At 43.2% G+C, this 21,862-nt stretch overlaps 1 protein-coding gene across 1 annotated transcript in view; it reads left to right on the forward strand.

Moving 5' to 3' along the window:
• LOC118373719 (uncharacterized) overlaps nucleotides 1–21,862 on the forward strand; it is an 83,855-nt gene that overhangs the window by 5,204 nt on the left and 56,789 nt on the right. Inside the window, exons 8-29 of the mRNA XM_052485793.1 lie at nucleotides 5,351–5,518; nucleotides 5,735–5,934; nucleotides 6,042–6,154; nucleotides 6,340–6,446; nucleotides 6,572–6,748; nucleotides 6,875–7,083; nucleotides 7,184–7,278; nucleotides 7,448–7,476; nucleotides 7,653–7,674; nucleotides 7,775–7,802; nucleotides 7,906–7,990; nucleotides 8,132–8,278; nucleotides 8,361–8,572; nucleotides 12,443–12,546; nucleotides 12,661–12,779; nucleotides 12,881–13,048; nucleotides 17,024–17,223; nucleotides 17,331–17,443; nucleotides 17,629–17,735; nucleotides 17,861–18,037; nucleotides 18,164–18,372; nucleotides 18,473–18,567. Coding sequence (XP_052341753.1) covers nucleotides 5,351–5,518; nucleotides 5,735–5,934; nucleotides 6,042–6,154; nucleotides 6,340–6,446; nucleotides 6,572–6,748; nucleotides 6,875–7,083; nucleotides 7,184–7,278; nucleotides 7,448–7,476; nucleotides 7,653–7,674; nucleotides 7,775–7,802; nucleotides 7,906–7,990; nucleotides 8,132–8,278; nucleotides 8,361–8,572; nucleotides 12,443–12,546; nucleotides 12,661–12,779; nucleotides 12,881–13,048; nucleotides 17,024–17,223; nucleotides 17,331–17,443; nucleotides 17,629–17,735; nucleotides 17,861–18,037; nucleotides 18,164–18,372; nucleotides 18,473–18,567 — 2,884 coding nt within the window. The remainder of the gene's footprint in view (nucleotides 1–5,350; nucleotides 5,519–5,734; nucleotides 5,935–6,041; nucleotides 6,155–6,339; nucleotides 6,447–6,571; nucleotides 6,749–6,874; nucleotides 7,084–7,183; nucleotides 7,279–7,447; nucleotides 7,477–7,652; nucleotides 7,675–7,774; nucleotides 7,803–7,905; nucleotides 7,991–8,131; nucleotides 8,279–8,360; nucleotides 8,573–12,442; nucleotides 12,547–12,660; nucleotides 12,780–12,880; nucleotides 13,049–17,023; nucleotides 17,224–17,330; nucleotides 17,444–17,628; nucleotides 17,736–17,860; nucleotides 18,038–18,163; nucleotides 18,373–18,472; nucleotides 18,568–21,862) is intronic.

Here is a 21,862-nt window from a genome sequence, read left to right on the forward strand (position 1 = left end):
ATTTTGTCAATGAACATCTGTTTATACCTTTCCAGAACCCCAACACCAGCAGTCCAGCTATGCCAAATGTACTTGATGCCATTGGAGATGTCAAACTCAACAACTTCACGAATGCACAGCTGAACAACGCCAGTTTCGTTGACAAGTTGTTCCAGAAGATGCTCCGTCCATTCTTGGCATCTCCATCTAGGAATTTCCTCTCCTGTCTCAGCTCAAAGAACTTCAGTTGTCAGACCTACCAAATTGTGTATGTAAAGCCATGATACCCAATGCCATCGTCAATACAACCGGTGATATGCCTACAATTGAATAAGAAGTCAAGATAACATAGGTAACATGGGCTCTGTTCTCTTTCAGCATTGAGGCTCTAAGCAACCAATCAGCCTCCATGGACAGAGAGCAACAACGAGTGATCTTCACTCATTACATCTATCCATTCCTTTCAAGAAATGACTCATCAGGTAATAAATGGTTCTGGGAAGCACAAAAACATACACACTTCTCTGGGCCAATCCATTGAAGTCATCTGCTTAGGGGAACTTAATGTCCATTTGTTTAACTCTGCTTTTGTTTCAGATCCCGGCTGTGTCTCAAACACCAGTGGAAGCATGGACTGGCTCCAGAGGAACTTTGGCATCTTTTCTGTTTTTGCAGAACTGCAGGAGTTACAAGTCCTTAATCCCCACTTCACCAGCGTAAGTTTCCTAGGTGTTTGTCTGGATGGTTATCCCCTCAATAACATTACCGTGCCACTCACTGACATGTGCCACCTTTCTTTTTCTTTTTCTATTTGTAGAAGGAATCACTGTCGCTGCTTACCCCAACCCAAGTGGCACAATTGACATTGACCTCTGGGGCATTGAATGACACAGATGACATTAAATTTGTGTTTACGCGGCTGGAGGAAGGAGACGCTTTCAAAAATGTTGACGAGTTTCTGACACAACTGACCGTAAAGGAAGAGGTAATCCACTTTTGAGATAAACAAACTGCATGATTTCATCTTGACAAATAGCAATCCCCATGTCTTCCTGTGTCTCCCTTTGTGGATAGTGAAGGACAACAAATGAGAAACGAGCAACCTATCAATCTTCTACTTTCATTTATTACCGGCAAAGCTCGATGGAATGCCGTGATGAGTTGTGCAGTGTTGAGGAACTCTGGTCATGTGTTTCAACAGATTCCTGACATCCATCCAGCCGTGAGAGATGTGATGATGAATCAGACGTTCAACATCATCAGCCTTCAATTCCCAGAGTTCGAAACGCTGGACTGGATTGCATGGTTCGAAGTAAAGCTGATTCCCATCCTCCCCAGTTTTAATGAAGTCATGCTCACCATTGCTACCTCAAACGTCAACTGCACCAACTACCAAGTCATGTGAGTAGGGGCCAACTTCCTGCTAAAATTAGCCATGGATTCAATGACTAAAATCTATTGCAAATGTGGGGTGGAAGCGTCATGAGTGTATCTTTTCCCATTTACAGTGTAAATGGAATGGACAGAGCTTTCCCTGAAATGACTCAGGATAGAAGAGAAGGAATCGCAAGAGTCCTGCTGAAATACCTGAGGAAATCTGTGCACCTCATCAATGGACCAGGTAGGACTCACCAAGCAGGTTGTTGTGCTCATTGGCTTTCTGTTTGATTCTTCATCGCCTATGCTGGATGAAGCGTGCTTTGTTTGAAAGGAGTGAACAGTTGGCATGTTGCTTCCTTGTCTATTGAATATAACATCAATGTACTCCACTTTTCAATAACCAAAACGGCCATACATGTCTTTTAGCTTGCAGGCAGGACATCCACGATGACAATGACTGGCTTGCAATCAACCTGGGTTCATACTCCGATTACACAACCTATTCGGATCTCAAAGACTTCAACATCTCAGGGGTAAAACAATTGTTTGCCAGTGTTCTTTGCATGACCAGAATTGAATAGTTTTACACTGCTCATGTGTGGAATTATGGCTATTTAGAGGGCAACAGCATTGTATTCTGTTGTCTTCTTCTCCCCAGGTGGCAGTTCTAGACTCCCTCTCACCAAACCAGAAAGCTGAATTGATACTGGACCCAAGCACTGGCGCTCTGGAGAATGAGACTCTTGTGAAGAACGTTTTCATCAGCTTGCTGGATTCTCCAAGGGAAGAGCAGCTCAATGAGTTCTTTGTGACTTTTGTTGAAGTCACCAAGCAGGTCAGTACATCACTCTCTGGCTGGAATGGACTTTGTACAGTGAGACCTGGCTCTCGACAAAGTCATCTGACAAAACAATCAGGATGAATGGATGTCCTCCTAAGCCATGAACCATTTATTTTCCAGGAAAACATCACTATCATCACAAACACAGCCGTAAGAGACACAATGCTAGACCTGACCTTGATGGCTCTTGCTCCCAAATTCGGCGTTTTTGAGCCAAAAGACTTCCAGCTGTGGTTCCAAGTCAATCTGGTTGTTCTGCTGGCCAGCTTCCATCCTGGCAGATTGGTTGATATCCCCCTAAACATCACCTGTGAATCCTACAATGCCATGTAAGAGACGACTTTACCCCAAACAAACGTACAAGGGACTACCTCGTAAAGTACAGATTGACAAAAGACTGCACTAATGTCTCTTTCCTTTTTCTCTCAGATTTACGGGTCTCGACCAAAGTTTGGAATCTCTTCCGCCTCACCTCTCACAGGGTGTAAAGTCAAGCTTGGATGCACTGATGAAGACATTCCAACGTATGTGATAAACTGCTATTTTTCAACAACAGACACTGTATCATCTGAGCCCAGCATTTATAGCACATTTTAAAAATCTCCAAAAAGGCATTCTGTTATTTTGCTAACTCATATGCTCCCAAATCTTCCCGTTGATTGACTGACCTTATTTAAATTACCCCCCTCAAAGGTTGCTCAAGGCCTCCAGCTTTAATTGTGGTAAGTACTCTCTGAGTAAATTTACATTACATTTAAGTCATTTAGCAGACGCTCTTATCCAGAGCGACTTACAAATTGGTGCATACACCTTATGACATCCAGTGGAACAGCCACTTTACAATAGTGCATCTAAATCTTTTTAGGGGGGGGGGGGTGAGAAGGATTACTTACCCTATCCTAGGTATTCCTTGAAGAGGTGGGGTTTCAGGTGTCTCCGGAAGGTGGTGATTGACTCCGCTGTCCTGGCGTCGTGAAGGAGTTTGTTCCACCATTGGGGGGCCAGAGCAGCGAACAGTTTTGACTGGGCTGAGCGGGAACTGTACTTCCTCAGTGGTAGGGAGGCGAGCAGGCCAGAGGTGGATGAACGCAGTGCCCTTGTTTGGGTGTAGGGCCTGATCAGAGCCTGGAGGTACTGAGGTGCCGTTCCCCTCACAGCTCCGTAGGCAAGCACCATGGTCTTGTAACGGATGCGAGCTTCAACTGGAAGCCAGTGGAGAGAGCGGAGGAGCGGGGTGACGTGAGAGAACTTGGGAAGGTTGAACACCAGACGGGCTGCGGCGTTCTGGATGAGTTGTAGGGGTTTAATGGCACAGGCAGGGAGCCCAGCCAACAGCGAGTTGCAGTAATCAAGACGGGAGATGACAAGTGCCTGGATTAGGACCTGCGCCACTTCCTGTGTGAGGCAGGGTCGTACTCTGCGGATGTTGTAGAGCATGAACCTACATGAACGGGACACCGCCTTGATGTTAGTTGAGAACGACAGGGTGTTGTCCAGGATTACGCCAAGGTTCTTAGAGCTCTGGGAGTGGGATCTTATTTCAAATAGACCTTTTGTTTACGATACGGGAAAGGTCATGCATCTGGTATCTGCATTGTGGCATTGTTCAGAAAGCCAAAGCATCTCTTTTGTTTTCTCATTTAATTTCACACTGGTAACAATATTATTTCCCCCCCATATAGTGCAAAGAAACATTGGTCAATGGTAAGTTGATGCTAGCTTTGCAATTTACATTTTCTTGAATCAGATTGGCAATTTATGATTTGTGTCTGAAGAACTATTGTTTTTATGTTCTCTTTTGCAGAGAAACAACTTTGTGCTGGATTTAATAGGTGGGTTCAGTGCTGTCTTGCACAGTGCAGGTTGTAAGACATTGAGACACACAAGGTATCATTTGTAAACTAATCATGTATTTTTCATTACCGTTTCCTACAGCACACAACTGAAGCAACAAATGTCGTTTGGGAATTCCAATGAATCCCTTTGCAATTTCAACATCTCTGAATATGCCTGTTCCTCAGTAAGCTTTTTCAATTCACCACTAAATGTTGTCAGTAGCAACAGATACATTTCTCTTGTCCTCATCTTCTTTATTGATGTTACTCATGTTGATGTCACAGTTGTCTAATTTGGTTCACGTCCCTGCATTCTTTTCTTTAAGACAACCCTTCTGTCAGCGGACAACTTGGTGACGATCCTGAAATGCCAATTGTCCAGCAAAAATACTTACTCAACAGAAATGTGGAAGCTGTTCTTCCAAAACAATGCTGCTATTCTGGACCAGGCTCTTCTGGATTACTCCAGCATGGTATGTTGAATCCCAGAATTACAACAAAATGTTGGCAATATGTGTGGATTTTGTCAATGAACATCTGTTTATACCTTTCCAGAACCCCAACACCAGCAGTCCAGCTATGCCAAATGTACTTGATGCCATTGGAGATGTCAAACTCAACAACTTCACGAATGCACAGCTGAACAACGCCAGTTTCGTTGACAAGTTGTTCCAGAAGATGCTCCGTCCATTCTTGGCATCTCCATCTAGGAATTTCCTCTCCTGTCTCAGCTCAAAGAACTTCAGTTGTCAGACCTACCAAATTGTGTATGTAAAGCCATGATACCCAATGCCATCGTCAATACAACTGGTGATATGCCTACAATTGAATAAGAAGTCAAGATAACATAGGTAACATGGGCTCTGTTCTCTTTCAGCATTGAGGCTCTAAGCAACCAATCAGCCTCCATGGACAGAGAGCAACAACGAGTGATCTTCACTCATTACATCTATCCATTCCTTTCAAGAAATGACTCATCAGGTAATAAATGGTTCTGGGAAGCACAAAAACATACACACTTCTCTGGGCCAATCCATTGAAGTCATCTGCTTAGGGAACTTAACGTCCATTTGTTTAACTCTGCTTTTGTTTCAGATCCCGGCTGTGTCTCAAACACCAGTGGAAGCATGGACTGGCTCCAGAGGAACTTTGGCATCTTTTCTGTTTTTGCAGAACTGCAGGAGTTACAAGTCCTTAATCCCCACTTCACCAGCGTAAGTTTCCTAGGTGTTTGTCTGGATGGTTATCCCCTCAATAACATTACCGTGCCACTCACTGACATGTGCCACCTTTCTTTTTCTTTTTCTATTTGTAGAAGGAATCACTGTCGCTGCTTACCCCAACCCAAGTGGCACAATTGACATTGACCTCTGGGGCATTGAATGACACAGATGACATTAAACTTGTGTTCACGCGGCTGGAGGAAGGAGACGCTTTCAAAAATGTTGACGAGTTTCTGACACAACTGACCGTAAAGGAAGAGGTAATGCACTTTTGAGATAAACAAACTGCATGATTTCATCTTGACAAATAGCAATCCCCATGTCTTCCTGTGTCTCCCTTTGTGGATAGTGAAGGACAACAAGTGAGCAACGAGCAACCTACCAATCTTCTACCTTCGTTTATTACCGGCAAAGCTCGATGGAATGCCGTGATGAGTTGTGCAGTGTTGAGGAACTCTGGTCATGTGTTTCAACAGATTCCTGACATCCATCCAGCCGTGAGAGATGTGATGATGAATCAGACGTTCAACATCATCAGCCTTCAATTCCCAGAGTTCGAAACGCTGGACTGGATTGCATGGTTCGAAGTAAAGCTGATTCCCATCCTCCCCAGTTTTAATGAAGTCATGCTCACCATTGCTACCTCAAACGTCAACTGCACCAACTACCAAGTCATGTGAGTAGGGGCCAACTTCCTGCTAAAATTAGCCATGGATTCGATGACTAAAATCTATTGCAAATGTGGGGTGGAAGCGTCATGAGTGTATCTTTTCCCATTTACAGTGTAAATGGAATGGACAGAGCTTTCCCTGAAATGACTCAGGATAGAAGAGAAGGAATCGCAAGAGTCCTGCTGAAATACCTGAGGAAATCTGTGCACCTCATCAATGGACCAGGTATGACTCACCAAGCAGGTTGTTGTGCTCATTGGCTTTCTGTTTGATTCTTCATCGCCTATGCTGGATGAAGCGTGCTTTGTTTGAAAGGAGTGAACAGTTGGCATGTTGCTTCCTTGTCTATTGAATATAACATCAATGTACTCCACTTTTCAATAACCAAAATGGCCATACATGTCTTTTAGCTTGCAGGCAGGACATCCACGATGACAATGACTGGCTTGCAATCAACCTGGGTTCATACTCCGAGTACACAACCTATTCGGATCTCAAAGACTTCAACATCTCAGGGGTAAAACAATAGTTTGCCAGTGTTCTTTGCATGACCAGAATTGACTAGTTTGACACTGCTCGTGTGTGGTATTATGGCTATTTAGAGGGCAACAGCATTGTATTCTGTTGTCTTCTTCTCCCCAGGTGGCAGTTCTAGACTCCCTCTCACCAAACCAGAAAGCTGAATTGATACTGGACCCAAGCACTGGCGCTCTGGAGAATGAGACTCTTGTGAAGAACGTTTTCATCAGCTTGCTGGATTCTCCAAGGGAAGAGCAGCTCAATGAGTTCTTTGTGACTTTTGTTGAAGTCACCAAGCAGGTCAGTACATCACTCTCTGGCTGGAATGGACCTTGTACAGTGAGACCTGGCTCTCGACAAAGTTATTTGACAAAACAATCAGGATGAATGGATGTCCTCCTAAGCCATGAACCATTTATTTTCCAGGAAAACATCACTATCATCACAAACACAGCCGTAAGAGACACAATGCTAGACCTGACCTTAATGGCTCTTGCTCCCAAATTCAACGTTTTTGAGCCAAAAGACTTCCAGCTGTGGTTCCAAGTCAATCTGGTTGTTCTGCTGGCCAGCTTCCATCCTGGCAGATTGGTTGATATCCCCCTAAACATCACCTGTGAATCCTACAATGCCATGTAAGAGACGACTTTACCCAAAACAAACGTACAAGGGACTACCTCGTAAAGTACAGATTGACAAAAGACTGCACTAATGTCTCTTTCCTTTTTCTCTCAGATTTACGGGTCTCGACCAAAGTTTGGAATCTCTTCCGCCTCACTTCTCACAGGGTGTAAAGTCAAGCTTGGTTGCACTGATGAAGACATTCCAACGTATGTGATAAACTGCTATTTTTCAACAACAGACACTGTATCATCTGAGCCCAGCATTTATAGAACATTTTAAAAATCTCCAAAAAGGCATTCTGTTATTTTGCTAACTCATATGCTCCCAAATCTTCCCATTGATTGACTGACCTTATTTAAATTATCCCCCTCAAAGGTTGCTCAAGGCCTCCAGCTTTAATTGTGGTAAGTACTCTCTGAGTGGGTTCTTATTTCAAATAGACCTTTTGTTTACGATATGGGAAAGGTCATGCATCTGGTATCTGCATTGTGGCATTGTTCAGAAAGCCAAAGCATCTCTTTTGTTTTCTCATTTAATTTCACACTGGTAACAATATTATTCCCCCCCCTCCCCCATATAGTGCAAAGAAACATTGGTCAATGGTAAGTTGATGCTAGCTTTGCAATTGACATTTTCTTGAATCAGATTGGCAATTTATGATTTGTGTCTGAAGAACTATTGTTTTTATGTTCTCTTTTGCAGAGAAACAACTTTGTGCTGGATTTAACAGGTGGGTTCAGTGCTGTCTTGCACAGTGCAGGTTGTAAGACATTGAGACACACAAGGTATCATTTGTAAACTAATCATGTATTTTTCATTACCGTTTCCTACAGCACACAACTGAAGCAACAAATGTCGTTTGGGAATTCCAATGAATCCCTTTGCAATTTCAACATCTCTGAATATGCCTGTTCCTCAGTAAGCTTTTTCAATTCACCACTAAATGTTGTCAGTAGCAACAGATACATTTCTCTTGTCCTCATCTTCTTTATTGATGTTACTCATGTTGATGTCACAGTTGTCTAATTTGGTTCACGTCCCTGCATTCTTTTCTTTAAGACAACCCTTCTGTCAGCGGACAACTTGGTGACGATCCTGAAATGCCAATTGTCCAGCAAAAAGACTTACTCAACAGAAATGTGGAAGCTGTTCTTCCAAAACAATGCTGCTATTCTGGACCAGGCTCTTCTGGATTACTCCAGCATGGTATGTTGAATCCCAGAATTACAACAAAATGTTGGCAATATGTGTGGATTTTGTCAATAAACATCTGTTTATACCTTTCCAGAACCCCAACACCAGCAGTCCAGCTATGCCAAATGTCCTTGATGCCATTGGAGATGTCAAACTCAACAACTTCACGAATGCACAGCTGAACAACGCCAGTTTCGTTGACAAGTTGTTCCAGAAGATGCTCCGTCCATTCTTGGCATCTCCATCTAGGAATTTCCTCTCCTGTCTCAGCTCAAAGAACTTCAGTTGTCAGACCTACCAAATTGTGTATGTAAAGCCATGATACCCAATGCCATCGTCAATACAACTGGTGATATGCCTACAATTGAATAAGAAGTCAAGATAACATAGGTAACATGGGCTCTGTTCTCTTTCAGCATTGAGGCTCTAAGCAACCAATCAGCCTCCATGGACAGAGAGCAACGAGTGATCTTCACTCATTACATCTATCCATTCCTTTCAAGAAATGACTCATCAGGTAATAAATGGTTCTGGAAAGCACAAAAACATACACACTTCTCTGGGCCAATCCATTGAAGTCATCTGCTTAGGGGAACTTAACGTCCATTTGTTTAACTCTGCTTTTGTTTCAGATCCCGGCTGTGTCTCAAACACCAGTGGAAGCATGGACTGGCTCCAGAGGAACTTTGGCATCTTTTCTGTTTTTGCAGAACTGCAGGAGTTACAAGTCCTTAATCCCCACTTCTCCAGCGTAAGTTTCCTAGGTGTTTGTCTGGATGGTTATCCCCTCAATAACATTACCGTGCCACTCACTGACATGTGCCACCTTTCTTTTTCTTTTTCTATTTGTAGAAGGAATCACTGTCGCTGCTTACCCCAACCCAAGTGGCACAATTGACATTGACCTCTGGGGCATTGAATGACACAGATGACATTAAACTTGTGTTTACGCGGCTGGAGGAAGGAGACGCTTTCAAAAATGTTGACGAGTTTCTGACACAACTGACCGTAAGGGAAGAGGTAATGCACTTTTGAGATAAACAAACTGCATGATTTCATCTTGACAAATAGCAATCCCCATGTCTTCCTGTGTCTCCCTTTGTGGATAGTGAAGGACAACAAGTGAGCAACGAGCAACCTACCAATCTTCTACCTTCGTTTATTACCGGCAAAGCTCGATGGAAAGCCGTGATGAGTTGTGCAGTGTTGAGGAACTCTGGTCATGTGTTTCAACAGATTCCTGACATCCATCCAGCCGTGAGAGATGTGATGATGAATCAGACGTTCAACATCATCAGCCTTCAATTCCCAGAGTTCAAACGCTGGACTGGATTGCATGGTTCGAAGTAAAGCTGATTCCCATCCTCCCCAGTTTTAATGAAGTCATGCTCACCATTGCTACCTCAAACGTCAACTGCACCAACTACCAAGTCATGTGAGTAGGGGCCAACTTCCTGCTAAAATTAGCCATGGATTCGATGACTAAAATCTATTGCAAATGTGGGGTGGAAGCGTCATGAGTGTATCTTTTCCCATTTACAGTGTAAATGGAATGGACAGAGCTTTCCCTGAAATGACTCAGGATAGAAGAGAAGGAATCGCAAGAGTCCTGCTGAAATACCTGAGGAAATCTGTGCACCTCATCAATGGACCAGGTATGACTCACCAAGCAGGTTGTTGTGCTCATTGGCTTTCTGTTTGATTCTTCATCGCCTATGCTGGATGAAGCGTGCTTTGTTTGAAAGGAGTGAACAGTTGGCATGTTGCTTCCTTGTCTATTGAATATAACATCAATGTACTCCACTTTTCAATAACCAAAACGGCCATACATGTCTTTTAGCTTGCAGGCAGGACATCCACGATGACAATGACTGGCTTGCAATCAACCTGGGTTCATACTCCGAGTACACAACCTATTCGGATCTCAAAGACTTCAACATCTCAGGGGTAAAACAATTGTTTGCCAGTGTTCTTTGCATGACCAGAATTGAATAGTTTTACACTGCTCATGTGTGGAATTATGGCTATTTAGAGGGCAACAGCATTGTATTCTGTTGTCTTCTTCTCCCCAGGTGGCAGTTCTAGACTCCCTCTCACCAAACCAGAAAGCTGAATTGATACTGGACCCAAGCACTGGCGCTCTGGAGAATGAGACTCTCGTGAAGAACGTTTTCATCAGCTTGCTGGAATCTCCAAGAGAAGAGCAGCTCAATGAGTTCTTTGTGACTTTTGTTGAAGTCACCAAGCAGGTCAGTACATCACTCTCTGGCTGGAATGGACCTTGTACAGTGAGACCTGGCTCTCGACAAAGTCATCTGACAAAACAATCAGGATGAATGGATGTCCTCCTAAGCCATGAACCATTTATTTTCCAGGAAAACATCACTATCATCACAAACACAGCCGTAAGAGACACAATGCTAGACCTGACCTTGATGGCTCTTGCTCCCAAATTCAACGTTTTTGAGCCAAAAGACTTCCAGCTGTGGTTCCAAGTCAATCTGGTTGTTCTGCTGGCCAGCTTCCATCCTGGCAGATTGGTTGATATCCCCCTAAACATCACCTGTGAATCCTACAATGCCATGTAAGAGACTACTTTACCCCAAACAAACATACAAGGGACTACCTCGTAAAGTACAGATTGACAAAAGACTGCACTAATGTCTCTTTCCTTTTTCTCTCAGATTTACGGGTCTCGACCAAAGTTTGGAATCTCTTCCGCCTCACCTCTCACAGGGTGTAAAGTCAAGCTTGGATGCACTGATGAAGACATTCCAACGTATGTGATAAACTGCTATTTTTCAACAACAGACACTGTATCATCTGAGCCCAGCATTTATAGAACATTTCAGAAAATCGCTAAAAAGGCATTCTGTTATTTTGCTAACTCATATGCTCCCAAATCTTCCCGTTGATTGACTGACCTTATTTAAATGATCCCCCTCAAAGGTTGCTCAAGGCCTCCAGCTTTAATTGTGGTAAGTACTCTCTGAGTGGGATCTTATTTCAAATAGACCTTTTGTTTACGATATGGGAAAGGTCATGCATCTGGTACCTGCATTGTGGCATTGTTCAGAAAGCCAAAGCATCTCTTTTGTTTTCTCATTTAATTTCACACTGGTAACAATATTATTTCCCCCATATAGTGCAAAGAAACATTGGTCAATGGTAAGTTGATGCTAGCTTTGCAATTGACATTCTCTTGAATCAGATTGGCAATTTATGATTTGTGTCTGAAGAACTATTGTTTTTATGTTCTCTTTTGCAGAGAAACAACTTTGTGCTGGATTTAACAGGTGGGTTCAGTGCTGTCTTGCACAGTGCAGGTTGTAAGACATTGAGACACACAAGGTATCATTTGTAAACTAATCATGTATTTTTCATTACCGTTTCCTACAGCACACAACTGAAGCAACAAATGTCGTTTGGGAATTCCAATGAATCCCTTTGCAATTTCAACATCTCTGAATATGCCTGTTCCTCAGTAAGCTTTTTCAATTCACCACTAAATGTTGTCAGTAGCAACAGATACATTTCTCTTGTCCTCATCTTCTTTATTGATGTTACTCATGTTGATGTCACAGTTGTCTAATTTGGTTCACGTCCCTGCATTCTTTTCTTTAAGACAACCCTTCTGTCAGCGGACAACTTGGTGACGATCCTGAAATGCCAATTGTCCAGCAAAAAGACTTACTCAACAGAAATGTGGAAGCTGTTCTTCCAAAACAATGCTGCTATTCTGGACCAGGCTCTTCTGGATTACTTCAGCATGGTATGTTGAATCCCAGAATTACAACAAAATGTTGGAAATATGTGTGGATTTTGTCAATACACATCTGTTTATACCTTTCCAGAACCCCAACACCAGCAGTCCAGCTATGTCAAATGTCCTTGATGCCATTGGAGATGTCAAACTCAACAACTTCACGAATGCACAGCTGAACAACGCCAGTTTCGTTGACAAGTTGTTCCAGAAGATGCTCCGTCCATTCTTGGCATCTCCATCTAGGAATTTCCTCTCCTGTCTCAGCTCAAAGAACTTCAGTTGTCAGACCTACCAAATTGTGTATGTAAAGCCATGATACCCAATGCCATCGTCAATACAACTGGTGATATGCCTACAATTGAATAAGAAGTCAAGATAACATAGGTAACATGGGCTCTGTTCTCTTTCAGCATTGAGGCTCTAAGCAACCAATCAGCCTCCATGGACAGAGAGCAACAACGAGTGATCTTCACTCATTACATCTATCCATTCCTTTCAAGAAATGACTCATCAGGTAATAAATGGTTCTGGAAAGCACAAAAACATACACACTTCTCTGGGCCAATCCATTGAAGTCATCTGCTTAGGGAACTTAAAGTCCATTTGTTTAACTCTGCTTTTGTTTCAGATCCCGGCTGTGTCTCAAACACCAGTGGAAGCATGGACTGGCTCCAGAGGAACTTTGGCATCTTTTCTGTTTTTGCAGAACTGCAGGAGTTACAAGTCCTTAATCCCCACTTCTCCAGCGTAAGTTTCCTAGGTGTTTGTCTGGATGGTTATCCCCTCAATAACATTACCGTGCCACTCACTGACATGTGCCACCTTTCTTTTTCTTTTTCTATTTGTAGAAGGAATCACTGTCGCTGCTTACCCCAACCCAAGTGGCACAATTGACATTGACCTCTGGGGCATTGAATGACACAGATGACATTAAACTTGTGTTTACGCGGCTGGAGGAAGGAGACGCTTTCAAAAATGTTGACGAGTTTCTGACGCAACTGACCGCAAAGGAAGAGGTAATGCACTTTTGAGATAAACAAACTGCATGATTTCATCTTGACAAATAGCAATCCCCATGTCTTCCTGTGTCTCCCTTTGTGGATAGTGAAGGACAACAAATGAGCAACGAGCAACCTATCAATCTTCTACTTTCCTTTATAACCGACAAAGCTCGATGGAATGCCGTGATGAGTTGTGCAGTGTTGAGGAACTCTGGTCATGTGTTTCAACAGATTCCTGACATCCATCCAGCCGTGAGAGATGTGATGATGAATCAGACGTTCAACATCATCAGCCTTCAATTCCCAGAGTTCAAAACGCTGGACTGGATTGCATGGTTCGAAGTAAAGCTGATTCCCATCCTCCCCAGTTTTAATGAAGTCATGCTCACCATTGCTACCTCAAACGTCAACTGCACCAACTACCAAGTCATGTGAGTAGGGGCCAACTTCCTGCTAAAATTAGCCATGGATTCAATGACTAAAATCTATTGCAAATGTGGGGTGGAAGCGTCATGAGTGTATCTTTTCCCATTTACAGTGTAAATGGAATGGACAGAGCTTTCCCTGAAATGACTCAGGATAGAAGAGAAGGAATCGCAAGAGTCCTGCTGAAATACCTGAGGAAATCTGTGCACCTCATCAATGGACCAGGTAGGACTCACCAAGCAGGTTGTTGTGCTCATTGGCTTTCTGTTTGATTCTTCATCGCCTATGCTGGATGAAGCGTGCTTTGTTTGAAAGGAGTGAACAGTTGGCATGTTGCTTCCTTGTCTATTGAATATAACATCAATGTACTCCACTTTTCAATAACCAAAACGGCCATACATGTCTTTTAGCTTGCAGGCAGGACATCCACGATGACAATGACTGGCTTGCAATCAACCTGGGTTCATACTCCGAGTACACAACCTATTCGGATCTCAAAGACTTCAACATCTCAGGGGTAAAACAATTGTTTGCCAGTGTTCTTTGCATGACCAGAATTGACTAGTTTGACACTGCTCATGTGTGGAATTATGGCTATTTAGAGGGCTAATGCATTGTATTCCGTTGTCTTCTTCTCCCCAGGTGGCAGTTCTAGACTCCCTCTCACCAAACCAGAAAGCTGAATTGATACTGGACCCAAGCACTGGTGCTCTTGAGAATGATACTCTTGTGAAGAACGTTTTCCTCAGCTTGCTGGAATCTCCAAGGAAGAGCAGCTCAATGAGTTCTTTGTGACTTTTGTTGAAGTCACCAAGCAGGTCAGTACATCACTTTCTGGCTGGAATGGACCTTGTACAGTGAGACCTGGCTCTCGACAAAGTCATTTGACAAAACAATCAGGATGAATGGATGTCCTCCTAAGCCATGAACCATTTATTTTCCAGGAAAACATCACTATCATCACAAACACAGCCGTAAGAGACACAATGCTAGACCTGACCTTGATGGCTCTTGCTCCCAAATTCGGCGTTTTTGAGCCAAAAGACTTCCAGCTGTGGTTCCAAGTCAATCTGGTTGTTCTGCTGGCCAGCTTCCATCCTGGCAGATTGGTTGATATCCCCCTAAACATCACCTGTGAATCCTACAATGCCATGTAAGAGACGACTTTACCCCAAACAAACGTACAAGGGACTACCTCGTAAAGTACAGATTGACAAAAGACTGCACTAATGTCTCTTTCCTTTTTCTCTCAGATTTACGGGTCTCGACCAAAGTTTGGAATCTCTTCCGCCTCACCTCTCACAGGGTGTAAAGTCAAGCTTGGATGCACTGATGAAGACATTCCAACGTATGTGATAAACTGCTATTTTTCAACAACAGACACTGTATCATCTGAGCCCAGCATTTATAGAACATTTTAAAAATCTCCAAAAGGCATTCTGTTATTTTGCTAACTCATATGCTCCCAAATCTTCCCGTTGATTGACTGACCTTATTTAAATTATCCCCCTCAAAGGTTGCTCAAGGCCTCCAGCTTTAATTGTGGTAAGTACTCTCTGAGTGGGATCTTATTTCAAATAGACCTTTTGTTTACGATATGGGAAAGGTCATGCATCTGGTAACTGCATTGTGGCATTGTTCAGAAAGCCAAAGCATCTATTTTGTTTTCTCATTTAATTTCACACTGGTAACAATATTATTTCCCCCCCATATAGTGCAAAGAAACATTGGTCAATGGTAAGTTGATGCTAGCTGTGCAATTGACATTTTCTTGAATCAGATTGGCAATTTATGATTTGTGTCTGAAGAACTATTGTTTTTATGTTCTCTTTTGCAGAGAAACAACTTTGTGCTGGATTTAACAGGTGGGTTCAGTGCTGTCTTGCACAGTGCAGGTTGTAAGACATTGAGACACACAAGGTATCATTTGTAAACTAATAATGTATTTTTCATTACCGTTTCCTACAGCACACAACTGAAGCAACAAATGTCGATTGGGAATTCCAATGAATCCCTTTGCAATTTCAACATCTCTGAATATGCCTGTTCCTCAGTAAGCTTTTTCAATTCACCACTAAATGTTGTCAGTAGCAACAGATACATTTCTCTTGTCCTCATCTTCTTTATTGATGTTACTCATGTTGATGTCACAGTTGTCTAATTTGGTTCACGTCCCTGCATTCTTTTCTTTAAGACAACCCTTCTGTCAGCGGACAACTTGGTGACGATCCTGAAATGCCAATTGTCCAGCAAAAGACTTACTCAACAGAAATGTGGAAGCTGTTCTTCCAAAACAATGCTGCTATTCTGGACCAGGCTCTTCTGGATTACTCCAGCATGGTATGTTGAATCCCAGAATTACAACAAAATGTTGGCAATATGTGTGGATTTTGTCAATAAACATCTGTTTATACCTTTCCAGAACCCCAACACCAGCAGTCCAGCTATGCCAAATGTCCTTGATGCCATTGGAGATGTCAAACTCAACAACTTCACGAATGCACAGCTGAACAACGCCAGTTTCGTTGACAAGTTGTTCCAGAAGATGCTCCGTCCATTCTTGGCATCTCCATCTAGGAATTTCCTCTCCTGTCTCAGCTCAAAGAACTTCAGTTGTCAGACCTACCAAATTGTGTATGTAAAGCCATGATACCCAATGCCATCGTCAATACAACTGGTGATATGCCTACAATTGAATAAGAAGTCAAGATAACATAGGTAACATGGGCTCTGTTCTCTTTCAGCATTGAGGCTCTAAGCAACCAATCAGCCTCCATGGACAGAGAGCAACGAGTGATCTTCACTCATTACATCTATCCATTCCTTTCAAGAAATGACTCATCAGGTAATAAATGGTTCTGGGAAGCACAAAAACATACACACTTCTCTGGGCCAATCCATTGAAGTCATCTGCTTAGGGGAACTTAAAGTCCATTTGTTTAACTCTGCTTTTGTTTCAGATCCCGGCTGTGTCTCAAACACCAGTGGAAGCATGGACTGGCTCCAGAGGAACTTTGGCATCTTTTCTGTTTTTGCAGAACTGCAGGAGTTACAAGTCCTTAATCCCCACTTCTCCAGCGTAAGTTTCCTAGGTGTTTGTCTGGATGGTTATCCCCTCAATAACATTACCGTGCCACTCACTGACATGTGCCACCTTTCTTTTTCTTTTTCTATTTGTAGAAGGAATCACTGTCGCTGCTTACCCCAACCCAAGTGGCACAATTGACATTGACCTCTGGGGCATTGAATGACACAGATGACATTAAACTTGTGTTTACGCGGCTGGAGGAAGGAGACGCTTTCAAAAATGTTGACGAGTTTCTGACACAACTGACCGTAAAGGAAGAGGTAATGCACTTTTGAGATAAACAAACTGCATGATTTCATCTTGACAAATAGCAATCCCCATGTCTTCCTGTGTCTCCCTTTGTGGATAGTGAAGGACAACAATTGAGCAACGAGCAACCTACCAATCTTCTACTTTAATTTATTACCGGCAAAGCTCGATGGAATGCCGTGATGAGTTGTGCAGTGTTGAGGAACTCTGGTCATGTGTTTCAACAGATTCCTGACATCCATCCAGCCGTGAGAGATGTGATGATGAATCAGACGTTCAACATCATCAGCCTTCAATTCCCAGAGTTCGAAACGCTGGACTGGATTGCATGGTTCGAAGTAAAGCTGATTCCCATCCTCCCCAGTTTTAATGAAGTCATGCTCACCATTGCTACCTCAAACGTCAACTGCACCAACTACCAAGTCATGTGAGTAGGGGCCAACTTCCTGCTAAAATTAGCTATGGATTCGATGACTAAAATCTATTGCAAATGTGGGGTGGAAGCGTCATGAGTGTATCTTTTCCCATTTACAGTGTAAATGGAATGGACAGAGCTTTCCCTGAAATGACTCAGGATAGAAGAGAAGGAATCGCAAGAGTCCTGCTGAAATACCTGAGGAAATCTGTGCACCTCATCAATGGACCAGGTATGACTCACCAAGCAGGTTGTTGTGCTCATTGGCTTTCTGTTTGATTCTTCATCGCCTATGCTGGATGAAGCGTGCTTTGTTTGAAAGGAGTGAACAGTTGGCATGTTGCTTCCTTGTCTATTGAATATAACATCAATGTACTCCACTTTTCAATAACCAAAACGGCCATACATGTCTTTTAGCTTGCAGGCAGGACATCCACGATGACAATGACTGGCTTGCAATCAACCTGGGTTCATACTCCGAGTACACAACCTATTCGGATCTCAAAGACTTCAACATCTCAGGGGTAAAACAATTGTTTGCCAGTGTTCTTTGCATGACCAGAATTGAATAGTTTTACACTGCTCATGTGTGGAATTATGGCTATTTAGAGGGCAACAGCATTGTATTCTGTTGTCTTCTTCTCCCCAGGTGGCAGTTCTAGACTCCCTCTCACCAAACCAGAAAGCTGAATTGATACTGGACCCAAGCACTGGCGCTCTGGAGAATGAGACTCTTGTGAAGAACGTTTTCATCAGCTTGCTGGAATCTCCAAGAGAAGAGCAGCTCAATGAGTTCTTTGTGACTTTTGTTGAAGTCACCAAGCAGGTCAGTACATCACTCTCTGGCTGGAATGGACCTTGTACAGTGAGACCTGGCTCTCGACAAAGTCATCTGACAAAACAATCAGGATGAATGGATGTCCTCCTAAGCCATGAACCATTTATTTTCCAGGAAAACATCACTATCATCACAAACACAGCCATAAGAGACACAATGCTAGACCTGACCTTGATGGCTCTTGCTCCCAAATTCGACGTTTTTGAGCCAAAAGACTTCCAGCTGTGGTTCCAAGTCAATCTGGTTGTTCTGCTGGCCAGCTTCCATCCTGGCAGATTGGTTGATATCCCCCTAAACATCACCTGTGAATCCTACAATGCCATGTAAGAGACTACTTTACCCCAAACAAACATACAAGGGACTACCTCGTAAAGTACAGATTGACAAAAGACTGCACTAATGTCTCTTTCCTTTTTCTCTCAGATTTACGGGTCTCGACCAAAGTTTGGAATCTCTTCCGCCTCACCTCTCACAGGGTGTAAAGTCAAGCTTGGATGCACTGATGAAGACATTCCAACGTATGTGATAAACTGCTATTTTTCAACAACAGACACTGTATCATCTGAGCCCAGCATTTATAGAACATTTCAAAAAATCGCTAAAAAGGCATTCTGTTATTTTGCTAACTCATATGCTCCCAAATCTTCCCGTTGATTGACTGACCTTATTTAAATTATCCCCCTCAAAGGTTGCTCAAGGCCTCCAGCTTTAATTGTGGTAAGTACTCTCTGAGTGGGATCTTATTTCAAATAGACCTTTTGTTTTTTACGATATGGGAAAGGTCATGCATCTGGTACCTGCATTGTGGCATTGTTCAGAAAGCCAAAGCATCTCTTTTGTTTTCTCATTTAATTTCACACTGGTAACAATATTATTTCCCCCATATAGTGCAAAGAAACATTGGTCAATAGTAAGTTGATGCTAGCTTTGCAATTGACATTTTCTTGAATCAGATTGGCAATTTATGATTTGTGTCTGAAGAACTATTGTTTTTATGTTCTCTTTTGCAGAGAAACAACTTTGTGCTGGATTTAACAGGTGGGTTCAGTGCTGTCTTGCACAGTGCAGGTTGTAAGACATTGAGACACACAAGGTATCATTTGTAAACTAATCATGTATTTTTCATTACCGTTTCCTACAGCACACAACTGAAGCAACAAATGTCGTTTGGGAATTCCAATGAATCCCTTTGCAATTTCAACATCTCTGAATATGCCTGTTCCTCAGTAAGCTTTTTCAATTCACCACTAAATGTTGTCAGTAGCAACAGATACATTTCTCTTGTCCTCATCTTCTTTATTGATGTTACTCATGTTGATGTCACAGTTGTCTAATTTGGTTCACGTCCCTATTCTTTTCTTTAAGACAACCCTTCTGTCAGCGGGCAACTTGGTGACGATCCTGAAATGCCATTTGTCCAGCAAAAAGACTTACTCAACAGAAATGTGGAAGCTGTTCTTCCAAAACAATGCTGGTATTCTGGACCAGGCTCTTCTGGATTACTCCAGCATGGTATGTTGAATCCCAGAATTACAACAAAATGTTGGCAATATGTGTGGATTTTGTCAATACACATCTGTTTATACCTTTCCAGAACCCCAACACCAGCAGTCCAGCTATGCCAAATGTCCTTGATGCCATTGGAGATGTCAAACTCAACAACTTCATGAATGCACAGCTGAACAACGCCAGTTTCGTTGACAAGTTGTTCCAGAAGATGCTCCGTCCATTCTTGGCATCTCCATCTAGGAATTTCCTCTCCTGTCTCAGCTCAAAGAACTTCAGTTGTCAGACCTACCAAATTGTGTATGTAAAGCCATGATACCCAATGCCATCGTCAATACAACTGGTGATATGCCTACAATTGAATAAGAAGTCAAGATAACATAGGTAACATGGGCTCTGTTCTCTTTCAGCATTGAGGCTCTAAGCAACCAATCAGCCTCCATGGACAGAGAGCAACAACGAGTGATCTTCACTCATTACATCTATCCATTCCTTTCAAGAAATGACTCATCAGGTAATAAATGGTTCTGGAAAGCACAAAAACATACACACTTCTCTGGGCCAATCCATTGAAGTCATCTGCTTAGGGAACTTAAAGTCCATTTGTTTAACTCTGCTTTTGTTTCAGATCCCGGCTGTGTCTCAAACACCAGTGGAAGCATGGACTGGCTCCAGAGGAACTTTGGCATCTTTTCTGTTTTTGCAGAACTGCAGGAGTTACAAGTCCTTAATCCCCACTTCTCCAACGTAAGTTTCCTAGGTGTTTGTCTGGATGGTTATCCCCTCAATAACATTACCGTGCCACTCACTGACATGTGCCACCTTTCTTTTCTTTTTCTATTTGTAGAAGGAATCACTGTCGCTGCTTACCCCAACCCAAGTGGCACACTTGACATTGACCTCTGGGGCATTGAATGACACAGATGACATTAAACTTGTGTTTACGCGTCTGGAGGAAGGAGACGCTTTCAAAAATGTTGACGAGTTTCTGACGCAACTGACCGCAAAGGAAGAGGTAATGCATTACATTTACATTTTACATTTAAGTCATTTAGCAGACGCTCTTATCCCGAGCGACTTACAAATTGGTGCATACACCTTATGACATCCAGTGGAACAGCCACTTTACAATAGTGCATCTAAATCTTTTTAGGGGGGTGAGAAGGATTACTTACCCCATCCTAGGTATTCCTTGAAGAGGTGGGGTTTCAGGTGTCTCCGGAAGGTGGTGATTGACTCCGCTGTCCTGGCGTCGTGAGGGAGTTTGTTCCACCATCGGGGCCAGAGCAGCGAACAGTTTTGACTGGGCTGAGCGGGAACTGTACTTCCTCAGTGGTAGGGAGGCGAGCAGGCCAGAGGTGGATGAACGCAGTGCCCTTGTTTGGGTGTAGGGCCTGATCAGAGCCTGGAGGTACTGAGGTGCCGTTCCCCTCACAGCTCCGTAGGCAAGCACCATGGTCTTGTAGCGGATGCGAGCTTCAACTGGAAGCCAGTGGAGAGAGCGGAGGAGCGGGGTGACGTGAGAGAACTTGGGAAGGTTGAACACCAGACGGGCTGCGGCGTTCTGGATGAGTTGTAGGGGTTTAATGGCACAGGCAGGGAGCCCAGCCAACAGCGAGTTGCAGTAATCAAGACGGGAGATGACAAGTGCCTGGATTAGGACCTGCGCCGCTTCCTGTGTGAGGCAGGGTCGTACTCCGCGGATGTTGTAGAGCATGAACCTACAGGAACGGGACACCGCCTTGATGTTAGTTGATGTTAGTTAATGCACTTTTGAGATAAACAAACTGCATGATTTCATCTTGACAAATAGCAATCCCCATGTCTTCCTGTGTCTCCCTTTGTGGATAGTGAAGGACAACAAGTGAGCAACGAGCAACCTACCAATCTTCTACCTTCGTTTATTACCGGCAAAGCTCGATGGAAAGCCGTGATGAGTTGTGCAGTGTTGAGGAACTCTGGTCATGTGTTTCAACAGATTCCTGACATCCATCCAGCCGTGAGAGATGTGATGATGAATCAGACGTTCAACATCATCAGCCTTCAATTCCCAGAGTTCGAAACGCTGGACTGGATTGCATGGTTCGAAGTAAAGCTGATTCCCATCCTCCCCAGTTTTAATGAAGTCATGCTCACCATTGCTACCTCAAACGTCAACTGCACCAACTACCAAGTCATGTGAGTAGGGGCCAACTTCCTGCTAAAATTAGCCATGGATTCGATGACTAAAATCTATTGCAAATGTGGGGTGGAAGCGTCATGAGTGTATCTTTTCCCATTTACAGTGTAAATGGAATGGACAGAGCT

This window comes from Oncorhynchus keta, chromosome 29 (assembly GCF_023373465.1).
Source record: "Oncorhynchus keta strain PuntledgeMale-10-30-2019 chromosome 29, Oket_V2, whole genome shotgun sequence".
NCBI lineage: Eukaryota > Metazoa > Chordata > Actinopteri > Salmoniformes > Salmonidae > Oncorhynchus > Oncorhynchus keta.